The 12,259-nt window shown below is 35.7% G+C and overlaps 2 protein-coding genes across 3 annotated transcripts in view; one reads left to right on the top strand and one right to left on the bottom strand.

The window, feature by feature from the left end:
• Positions 1–12,259, bottom strand: part of brwd1 (bromodomain and WD repeat domain containing 1) — a 216,081-nt gene that overhangs the window by 38,591 nt on the left and 165,231 nt on the right. For both annotated transcript variants that reach the window (XM_028800205.2, XM_028800203.2), the window contains exons 32-37: positions 5,037–5,159; positions 4,883–4,943; positions 2,801–2,842; positions 1,718–1,852; positions 1,450–1,602; positions 1,173–1,333 (exon numbers count right to left, since the gene is read on the bottom strand). In XM_028800205.2, coding sequence (XP_028656038.2) covers positions 1,173–1,333; positions 1,450–1,602; positions 1,718–1,852; positions 2,801–2,842; positions 4,883–4,943; positions 5,037–5,159 — 675 coding nt within the window. The remainder of the gene's footprint in view (positions 1–1,172; positions 1,334–1,449; positions 1,603–1,717; positions 1,853–2,800; positions 2,843–4,882; positions 4,944–5,036; positions 5,160–12,259) is intronic.
• Positions 1–12,259, top strand: part of LOC127527635 (uncharacterized) — a 286,851-nt gene that overhangs the window by 236,379 nt on the left and 38,213 nt on the right. The window lies entirely within an intron of this gene.

The raw sequence follows: 12,259 nt of genomic DNA, 5'->3' as shown, positions 1-12,259 counted from the left end.
ATAGCTCTCGGAGGCTGACAGAAAGAAGGTTATATATGCCTATTAGTCTGAGAAGGGATTTAAAAAGTTCTTAAACAACTGGAAATCAACCATTTCACATCATCTACAAGTAGGAAAGATTTCAAACAACTGCCAACATTTCCAGACCAGGCTTGTCCAGCAAGTTAAACCTGAAAGTAAACACAAGATTCTGAAAAGTTTCCAAGAACCCCAGAATTTCACCATGGGACCCTCAGGTAGCTCTTGCCACTGTTGATGAGTCTATCATTAGAAAGAGTCTGCACAAATTAAATCAACATGGGGGTGTGCTAGGAGGAAACCTTTGCTGTCCAGAAAGAACAATCAGGACAAGACTAAAATGTGTCCATGAATACCTATGCAAAGAACAGGACTTCTGGAACAATTTGCTCTAGACAGACAAAGCAAAGATAAATGTTTGGTGAAAATCAAAGACAACATTTGATGTTATGGTTTGAGACTGCTTTGCTGTATCAGGGCCTGGAGGTCAGCTCACCTTAAAAAAAAATCACTATGAATTCCTCATAGTACCACAGGGTGCTCTAGAATAATGTGAGACCATCTGGCTGAAGACTGAAGTTCTACCAAAAGTGGACCTTATAACATGACAATGATCCTAAACGTACTAGTAAATCCATCAAGAAATGGCTGAAAATAAAGAAATGGAGGGATCTAGACTGGCAAGTAAAAGCCCACATCTGGGGGAAGTTTGAAATGGGCTGTACACCCCTCAAACACAGAACAGCTAAATTTGTATGAAGGTGTGGAAAAAACTATTTCCCAGTCGGAATCAGTGACAAGTAGACAGTTATAAGAAACACCTAGTTGAAGTTGCTCCTGCAAGAAGGGGACCAATTCCAGTTATTAGAGCAAAGAGTTAGTTTTTCTACAGACAGAAATGGCGTATCTGATTTTCCTTAAATAAATTACAAAGTTAAATTTTCAATTTTTTTTAAATTACATCACCTTTATGTAAAGATATTGTCTAAACAATAATTCAATTTTGGTATGTCAACATATGTTAAAAACAGAAAAAAAAATTGCTTACTTACTTTTTCACATGATTGTAAACATTTGACTAGATATACAGTGAATGGATTCAACCTTAAAATGTTCCACCTTGCATGAAGCGGAGATAAATAGAATTCAAATACCTAGAAATGGAGACTGAAATCTTCTGTTTTTGCACTTTTCTCTTCAACCGCTGGCTACGACCAATTTTTTCACAATGCTGAACAGCTGTATTGTACTTTGAAATAATTGTTCTAATACGATCTTCAAAAAGAGCAGACAGCCGCAAAGTCATACTGTATATCTAAAAATAATAAATCAAATCAAATGTAAAATCACATAACAGTTCACACTGTTTACAATAATAACAATATATTATTTTTCATTAATGTTAAAGAAAGTTAAAAAGGACTTTCATACCTTCGATCGTTTGTTTGGAGTATAGGCTTTTGCATTTTTAAATATCAAGTGGACATCCTTACAAAGGTCCATTGGATTTCCATACTGGTTTTCTTCCAATGAAGTCCTAACAGTTCCAAAATCCATTGGGGTGTCGATTATATCTGTATAATCCTAAAAATTAAGTTTGCACAGATCAGTATCCACATATAAACAACCAGATGTTTAAACTAAAGTTTAACTTTTTCATAACAATTTTATTGAAATGAATGAAAAATCAAAGACTCACTGGATAGTCATTGGGATCAACGGGTTGACGGAAAGGTTCGGAGTCCTCACAAAGAAAAATATACTCTAACAGGGCTTTACACTGTATTTTCCAGTCTTCAATACTATTTCCTGCTTGAATTTTATCACCTTGGTGCTATAATGTGAGGCAAAAGTGTGAAGTCTTATTTCCCATTCTCATTATTTTGGAAAGTAAAACAGTTAAGACTGTCATATTAAAGCTGCAACATGAACATTAAGCTCCAGCTCAATCATTTACCTGTATAGTTACAGCGTATTGTTTTTTTCAAGTAAAAACAATTTTATCAGTTAACATACAGTCTATTTTTGTTTGTCATTTTCAACACCTGCAAATATTTTGGGCCATGCCTGCATTTCTTCTTCCCATTTGCTTGACTGTCATGATAAACCAAAAGAAAAATCTAATTTAAAATATTTCACATGCAACTTCCTTGCATAATGTGTGCTTTTCACTTCTCCAAAAACAAATTTTAACACTATAAATGTCAATTACAAAGTTTGCATTAAGTGCCTACTTTGCTGTGGTTACTCTTTCAAGAGGAAAAGTTCACTCAAATTTCAAACTATTTGTAATCATGCAGAAAAATATTTGAATTAAGAGCAAGCCTTGTTTTCAGTTTCAACTTAATTGTGAGAGTCATGGAAAAAATATCTCAGAACAAAAAAGGCCTAATCCTGTTAATGTGGAATGCAACGGATACAGAATAATCAAATGTAATCAGAATGTCAAACTCTTCTACTTCAGGAAATGCACATTGTTGTAAAACAGGGACATCTCCCATCTCATCAAACAAGCACTAAAAACATTTCCTAAAGCTCAAAGCTGCAAAAGAATGCTAGTACTTGGAATAATGATACGGCAAAGGTACAGTTTACTACCTACAAGCCAGATTCAACTATCTAGGTACTGCTAATTGAAAAGGAGAGGATTAAGAAGTTAGAAAGAGCAGTGGAGAAATTGAAGACCAAGCTAGATTTACCACAAATTGAAAAGAAATCCTTTCATATTTTATATCAAAATATAACTTTAAGGAATTAAACTAAAAAAATATAAAATTCTTGCCTGATGCTGTTGTCTTCTTGTCGAAGTTCCAGGGCCATCCTCCTTTTCTCAATATAAATATAAATAAGATCAATATTACTGCTTACATAAAAATGGAAATTCAACACTGATCTACTAAACAATCGGCTAAATAAAATTATCAAAAAAGCACAAAATTAACCTGCTCACATGAAGCACTTTTTACCTTTCAGTTTTACATTAAAAAAATACTTTTAACTGCAGAAGACATCCAGTGACTTCTTGTGAATGTCATTATTTGCCTTTATGATATTAAATATATTTTGTATAGGTACAATTAAAGGAAAGTTTCCTGTATTTGAAACTGTGGGAACCATTTTTTGATGTTTTATGTAATGTATAAGCAAAAAAGTGATCAGTATAGACAGTTTTGCACATAATTTACATGTTTTGTCACACAAGTGCAAATGGGAAGCAAGTGATAAAATTATTTAAGCCTAATAGTCCATCAGACCAAGGGATGGTGCAGTCTACTAATACCTTCCGTCATTCCTTCATTGCAGACCTACAGAAGGAAATCCCGCCTGAAGACCTTACATCCAGATCCTCCACCTGGACACACCCCTTCCAGTGAACCCTATATTTAAATGCCATTTTGACTCCTTGTATTCAAATTTGTTATGAATTCAGTCTGTAAAGAGCATGATTATTGCTCCATTTCATTGCTTATTTCAAGAATATGGGGTGGCTACCCCAAATCTTTATCTTGCTCCTTCTGTTTATTACATGGTTTGTTAACACTCTTTACTACCACTACAGTGAACCATATAAAGCGTATCATAAAAACTGGATCACCACATAGGGTAAATGATCGTCTTGGAATGTCCTGAAATTTATATTCTAAACAGAATTACCAAATAGGGTAGATCATTGTCTTGGAATGCCCTGAAATTTGTATTCTATCAGTTGTATGAACAAGACAATAATGTTATAGGTACAGTAAAATGTATGCCAATAAATTAATTTCTAATTCTATAAAACTATCAGGTGCTAACTGATAAAGAAATACATGAGCAATTTCTGCCAAAGTGCTTTACCAAACATTTGTTCAAACAGAAGAATTTTGGAGTTACTATTAGATTTTTTTTCCCCCAATCATAACTGGGGACTAAAATTGAATTTGTCTAGTTAGAAAATTAATAAATGAAAGAAGAGAGAAGCAACTATAGGACTCTGTTGTTGTCAAATGTATTGAACCATGATTCAAGAATCCACACTGTAGCATAATAAAATGTGAAAAAGGTGTATTGAGAGTAAGTGATGTAAGAGGTTCAGACCAGTTTACTAATAATTAGCAGAAACAGAAGACATGCTAGAGAGAGTTAAAACATGGGCAGTAGCAACTTAACCTGCACCTCACAAAAAGAATTACTATTAAAATTTTTGTTTAACTTCATTAGTGTTACACCCAAGCGTCATTCACACTGTAAAAACAATGCTAAAAGCATTAGTCCCAAGTGTAACTTGGGCAGCAGTATAGATGCATCTCACGTAAGACCTGAGGTTTACTTGGGCTGGAAAAGTGCCAACAGCATTAGTGCAGAGTGTAATTCAGGCAACAGTATAGGCATGTCTTGCATAAGTGTCAGGCCTGAGCATTACCCGGGCAACAGGGTAGACGCATTTTCTCGTAGCCTCATACTGGCATCTTGCAAGAAACGCATTTCATCAGCTGTGATGACAAAGGCAATCTGTTCTAAAGTGAAACTGAAATGGTCAGTGAAACCAAAAGTGACACATCACTCGCACGTGTACAGTGTGCTGTTCAAATTATTATTATTATACTTTCTACACTTCTGACTTTATACTTTTAGTATTTTACAGTATGAAGATGAGATTTAATAAAAATGTCATTTTCCAAGCCAAAAAATGCAACGGTTTTTACTTTTTTTTTTTTTTTGGAGAAAAAAATGTAATGCTAAGGAGGTTAATTCACGTTTGAAAGACATGATGTTTAATTTTGCAGAAATTAGTTGATTTTGGTATTAGGTTTGGATTAGTTTTTCTTTTTATATTTTATGAAAAATTTGGCAGATAAGATACAAATAAACATTTATACATTACCTGTTCTACTCTTCTATTTTCTTCATCTAAAACATCGTTAATATTTACACAATCCTGTTTGCTGAAAATAAGAAAACTTGGTTAAATATAGAACATATTTAATGTATTTTAGGGCAGTTATCTACATTCTAAAGCAGGCAAAGTAAATACTCACTTTATAAAGTGAACAAGAATGGTTGCGATCTTCTTTGCAGTTTTTGCAATTTCACTATTACCTCCATATTCTGTAGCATTATGCTCAAGTTGTTTCACTTCCCATATCAGTGCAGATGTTCTCCTACAATTTGAAATTACAGTTTAAAAATATTTATTATCCCAATAATACAACCTCCTATCCAGTAACAGCACACAAGCATTACAATTAACAATTACTAACCTGAACATATTACACAAAGCAGCTTACATGGACATTAGTTTACTTTTTTCAAAGAAACACTAGTAATTTAAGTACTTTTTTAAAGGTAAAATGCCTTTCCATATGTAAGCTATGAATTTACTAATAAAATATTTGCTCAAGACCATGCCAGAACTGGCTACATACTGGGGGTGAAAAAAAGAAAGAAGTTCCCTTGTGTTCAATACAAAATATCTCAGTAATCATAAATAAAACACAAATTCATGATAGTTAAACCTTTCATAGTATTGATTTTATGTTTCAAAATGACTAAATCAATGACAGAAATTGAACTGGCTATCTTGTAATTTATACCACTGGACCATACTATTACATTAGTATACAATCATCATTATTGTAACATTTACTAAAAATGTTTCAAGGGTGGAAACTCTGCTTTTGCCTCTAATTTTATGACTATGATTAGCACACAAAATGTATACACATTGTAATTCATAAGAAAAAACTAAATGGTATTTAACTTCAAGTTCAAAGCCTTTTAAATTACTTAAGAGCTTCGAGCCACAGACCTTTGCACAGACATCAAGAATGCAGAAAAACGAAAACAAACTAGAGATGTAAATATACATACTCTAGCTCTTGGGTGCTTAGACAAAAGCTATCCAAGAGCACAGTCAGACCCACCTCAAGTATTTCAGTTTCAATCACTCATGTACTGTTATATTCTGTCCAAATACAGGACAATCACTTCAGTTTATTCATGGCACAATCTTACTTATAAGCACAGAGGGCAGTACATAATTATAAAATACTAGCCAACCCGCGGCGTACCATACGCCGCATAATCAGGCCGCTTTTTTAATGATTTTTAAGCACAGGGAAAAAATTAACATTTGAAAAATCCGGAGGAGAGGGGAAGGACGCCCATTACGCCCCATTCGTCATGCTAGTCTGCTGATTTGTTGTTCAGTAACTTGTGAGTAGTGATGGGCGGGGTGAAGCCTTGAGAAGTATCAACACGTTTGAAGCAATTGTGTCGGAAATCGTATAGAAGCTTCGAAGCATTTGACACTCACCTGTCACGTGACACCTTCTGGCCATTTTCATTAACGTTACAGAAAATTATGATACACTTCAATGACGTCTGTTAAAAGTCGTATTGCTTTTATTTTTTCGTAGCTACAGACTGACAACGAAGAGAAGGGTTCGTCAGTAGCTTCTAGTGTCTGATGTCTAAAAAATATAAATATAACTAACGCCGACAGGCAGAATGCACTATACGATAGCAAGAGTTAAACAAAATAAGACGCCTCACCTCATGCATTCCCGGCTCTTTCAATTAGTATTTACTTTTGCACTGTATCATTATAATCGCTGCTGTTATTAGTATTATAATTAACCCTGATCTTTTCTTGAGATCACATTTAATAGCCTTAAATGTTTTGTTTGGTCTGTCTTAATTAAAACGGAGTAGACAGAAAATAAAGGTTTATCCCTGTACTTTGCCATGATATAGGTAAGCACATTTGAGAAAGAAAATGTGAAATCCTTAAATCACAGATGTCATTATTCGATCAAGTATTAAAATCTGCAGTGCTTCGAAAGCTCGACACAGTGTCGAAACCTTAGTATAGAACGGCCCATCACTACCTGTGAGTCACGTAGAGTTTTGATTGTTGTTTGCGATTCTGGCCGCTTTTCGAGTACTGAGTTGTTCGGAAGTCACAGTTGAGAAACAGTTTTTTAATGTCTTTTAAGCACAGGGGAAAAAATGAACATGTGGCCCGGTGCATTGTTTAACTGCCTTGTGGCAGTGTAGTAGTACAGCTGCTTTGCAGTAAGGAGACAGTGGAAGATTGTGGGTTCACTTCCCGGTTCGTCCCTGTGTGGATAGCAAATTATCCGCGACAAACAAACTGTTTTGTACGCTGTAAACCAATCCGCGCCGCTTTTTCAATGTTTTTTAATCCTTCGAGTTGCTAATTAACTAACTAACACCCACTCACTCAGCTTGTGTGAAAAAAATGTGCCCGTTCTTTCATCATTTTGTTGCAGCCTATCAAAGACTTGGTGATCATGTTTTGTAGACTCAAAATATATTGGCTTTTCACTCACCACGAGGGCGCGCATTCATCTCGGATTATTACATCTTGCTAGACTAATCTGCTACACGGCTGCGTTTGAAAAACCGACTTATCCCGGATGAGTTTCACCGGCATTAATGATTAGGAATCTGGTTGGAACAAAACCCTGCAGCCACAGGGGTTCACCAGGACCGAGTTTGGCAAACACTGTTGAACAGAGACGAAACCAACTCAGGTGAGGAGTGGGGGCGGGCAAAGTAGTTGGAGCTATTGATTATTCAGTGTTGTTTGCCTGGGTGTCTGATCCGCTCAACAGGATTATAAATAAAAAAAAAACAATGTGAAGGCAATGTCACAGGTGATCCTGTGGTATAGCGGGTCCACAGCTCCCCTTCAAAAGCCCATTTTTAAATAAATAATCATCGCACTCACAGTGTAGACTCGTGCTTCGGGCATTTCTCCCCTGTGCAGTGTGTGAGTGAGTGAGGAGAGAGAGAGAAAGCCGGTACGTTAGAGTGAGCGAGAGCAGGCTCGAAGGCAATGTGTTCCTGTGGTATAGCGGGTCCATAGCTCACATTGAAAAGGCCATTTTTAATCAGGCGACTGACAGTAGTGGAGTCAGGCACAGAGAAGGTCAGCTGCAGAGAGAGCGTCTCGACTGTTGCAGGGCCTGAAGCAGGTGAGAGGCTAATGAAAAAGAGGCACAGAGCTTATTGATTTTTAAAGACTGCTTCCTTCATTGTGTTTTAACTTCAGTTTTAAAGGATTGCGTGGCTCTCTCTTGCGCTGACTGTGTGTGCCTCTGTCTCTCTGTGGCGCCGCCTCTGTGTGTGTGCTTGGCTCTCTCTCACGCGCTGCCTGTGTATGCTTCTGTCTCTCTCTGGCGTTGCCTCTGTGTGTGTGTGTGTGTGTGTGTGTGTGTGTGTGTGCGCGCGGCTCTGTCTCTCGCGCTGCCTCTGTGTGAACCAAGATTCCACTGAGGTTGACTAATGAAAAGTCAACGTAGCTCAGAGCTGCAAGTGGAACGTGGCACAGACAAACAGAAATGACGCCATGTTTTTCGAGGCGTCACGTCCGAGTTGGTGGGCGTGACAGATTTTTTCGTCGTATCCAATGGTCTTAGAGTTGGTGGGCGTGGCTCCTTCCTGCGTGCGCCATTGGCGTCTTACTTGTCGGCGGTTTAGTGAATCCACGCCGCTTTCCATGGTCGGCTACTTGTCTCCTGGCTTAGTGAATTATATAATCCACGCCCCTACCGGCGTGCTTTCCATTGTCGGCTACTTGTCTCCACGCCCCTTCCGGCGTGCTTTCCATGGTCAGCTACTTGTCTCCTGGCTTAGTAAATTATATATATAGATTATTTAAATAAAACTCAGTAAAACATGCAACAAAATCCAACTGTGACTGCAAAAAGAAAAAATGAATACCATACATAATACATACATATATATTATATATATACATATACATACATACATACATACATTATTATATATATATATATATATATATATATATATATATATATATATATATATATATGTATATAAACACACACACACATACATATATATATATATATATATATACGAGCTGTATATACCCGGCGTTGCCCGGGGCAGAAGTAACGTAATCGGTCAAACACTTACATATATACCAAAGTAAACCTAATCGGTCAAACAGTTACATATATAAAAAAACCGAACCTAATCGGACAAACAGCTTCATATATACAGAAGCGAACCTAATCGGACAAACAGCTAATCTATATACATAAGCAAACCTAATTGGTCAAACAGTTACATAAATACAAAAGCAAACCTAATCGATCAAACAGCTTCATATATACAGAAGCGAACCTAATTGGTCAAACAGTTATGCATGTGCAGAATAATTTTACAAAGATTATGCGTGTTAACAATCATTAAAAAGAAAAGATTGAGGAACTCTTCTTCTATATGTGATGAAGCTGGATGAAGCTGACTTGACGAAGACGTATGTGGCATAGATTGGTTTTTCTAAAACAGAAGAAAAAAATGAGTATCTATTATTATTTTAAATTAGAATGAAAATGAGAACCTTGATTAGAGATAGATTATCCGTATTAAAATATGTGCATGAATAAACTTTTGCTAACTCTCTAGCAAAAGTTTATTCATACAAATTGGCATGGGATGGCTTTGTGAAAAAGTAAAAATTAGATAAAAATAAATTCAGAATGCGTACTTCGATTTGACTGAGATTATCTGTAATGATGAAAAAAAAGTTTAGTATGTTTTTTTTTCCATACGGGAAGGATGTAAAACCTTACATAGGCACCCTTCAGCCCGTACTGAAGGGTAGTGTCAGATTCTTACTGACTAAAAAACACCCTTTTTATTCCACAGCTACCCTAAAAACCACTATTAGGCATTACTTTGGGGTGGCAGTAGTTTAGTTATGAAACAGCTGGGTCCTGAAAAAAATCTGTCTTATTAGTGGCTTCATCACATATAGAAGAACAGTTCCTCAATCTTTTCTTTGTAATGATTGTTAACACGCATAATGTTTGTAAAATCATTCTGCACATGCATAACTGTTTGACCAATTAGGTTCGCTTCTGTATATATGAAGCTGTTTGATCGATTAGGTTTGCTTTTGTATTTATGTAACTGTTTGACCAATTAGGTTTGCTTATGTATATAGATTAGCTGTTTGTCCGATTAGGTTCGGTTTTTTTATATATGTAACTGTTTGACCGATTAGGTTTACTTTGGTATATATGTAAGTGTTTGACCGATTACGTTACTTCTGCCCCGGGCAACGCCGGGTATATACAGCTCGTTTCATATAAATATAAATTATTAAACAGTAAAATCTTCTTCTGTAATTTGCTACCGTGGCAATTTGTGTGTCTGTCCAGGATTTTAAATGACCTGTAGCTCGCAAACCGTTGCACCTATACACTTGAAATGTGGTACACATATAGTACGTCACGTCTACTATCCGCTTTATGGGTGATGATTGTTTTAGTCTTTTTATCTTTATTTTATTTTATTGTACAATCAAGTCCTATCTGCGCACAGCAGGGCAGCCGTGGGCGGATGCGTATGGTGTATTCACTCGATGTTATCGTGCATTGCGCTGTCAGTGGTATTTTGATAAAAGAATTTGAACAACATATAAGAAGCGTATAAATTATTAAACAGTAAAACATTAACATTTAAGAAGTAAAGTTACATTAAGTACTACTGCTGTGCCTTCGGGTATACCTCATTTTTTGTTTGCCCATTACATGCTTAAATGTATAAATTTTTTGGTGCACCTACCCGAGAACACGCGACATATAACCGTGCGTGGGAGAAGCATGGATTTTAAACACGCGTTGAGTTGATGTGCTGGTCTCCCTCGTGAAATAACTGGTAATGTTTGACTAAAATCTACAGCGAGTAAAACGACATTAGCTCCTATTTTTTTTTTTACGATCTCTGAGATGTTGCTTTTTTCGGTTCAAGGCTTCATAAGCTCTTTTATGTTGTATGGTGTACTTATCCCAAACCATCATCTTTGAATGTTGCAAGACTTTCGCCTTGTATGTAGATCGGGGTAATTACATTCATTGCATTCCTAGTCTGAATCACAATGTGATTGTATGGGTGGTTACCTGGCACTGTAGGGTTGCCACCCGTCCTTTAAAATACGGAATCGTGCCGCGTTTGAGAATGAAATTGCGCGTCCCGTTTTGAATCAATACTGGACGGGATTTATCCCATATTTTTTTTATCATTTTTTTTTTAAAGCAGCGTCTCATGCAAATCATCCCACACGCATTTTATGAAGATGCCTCCTTTCCTACTTTTGATTGGGTAATACTTGATGTCATCGTTAGTTTGATTGGTGTTTTTAACTGTCCAGTGAGTAGGGCGTGTCTTTCAACCGTAAGCAGATTTTTTGCACTGGTATCACTGACCTCGACGACGGCGACGTTATACGTCAAAAATAAATTACGATAAATGACGATTTTAGCGATACTTTATTACGACGGCGGCTACATAGACACGATCAAATAAAAACAAAAAAATCAAATAATCATTCTACATTTTCAAAACGTCGAAAAAACGACGGAATGAAAAAAAGGCCCACCCGACGACCCACCCATTCCATTTTTATATATATAGATATATACACACACATACATACAAACATATATATACATATATATACATATACATACATACAGTGGTGTGAAAAACTATTTGCCCCCTTCCTGATTTCTTATTCTTTTGCATGTTTGTCACACAAAATGTTTCTGATCATCAAACACATTTAACCATTAGTCAAATATAACACAAGTAAACACAAAATGCAGTTTTTAAATGATGGTATTTATTACATTCATATACATATATACACACACACGCATTATATATATATATATATATATTCATATACATTCATATGCATATATACACACACGCATATATATTATATATATATATATATATATATATATATATATATATACATACACACATATATACACACACGCATATATATATATATATATATATATATATATATATATATATATATATACACATATATACACACAATATTATACAGTACTGTGCAAAAGTTTTAGGCAGGTGTGAAAAAATGCTGTAAACAACAGAATGCTTTCAGAAATATAAATAATGATTGTTGTTATCAATTTACAAAATGCAAAGTGAACGAACAAAAGAAAAATCTAAAATCAATATTTGGTGTTACTACCTTTTGCCTTCAAACCAGCATCAATTCTTATAGGTACACTTGCACAAAGTCAGGGATTTTGTAGGATTATAGTCAGGTGTATGATCAACCAATTATACCAAACAGGTGCTAATGATCATCAATGTCACACATAGGTTGAAACACAGTCATTAACTGAAACAGAAACAGCTGTGCAGGAGTCTTACA

This window comes from Erpetoichthys calabaricus, chromosome 4 (assembly GCF_900747795.2).
Source record: "Erpetoichthys calabaricus chromosome 4, fErpCal1.3, whole genome shotgun sequence".
NCBI classification, from domain to species: domain Eukaryota; kingdom Metazoa; phylum Chordata; class Cladistia; order Polypteriformes; family Polypteridae; genus Erpetoichthys; species Erpetoichthys calabaricus.
Note: the sequence above shows the minus strand (reverse complement) of the source record. Positions and strands in the feature narration are given on the sequence as shown.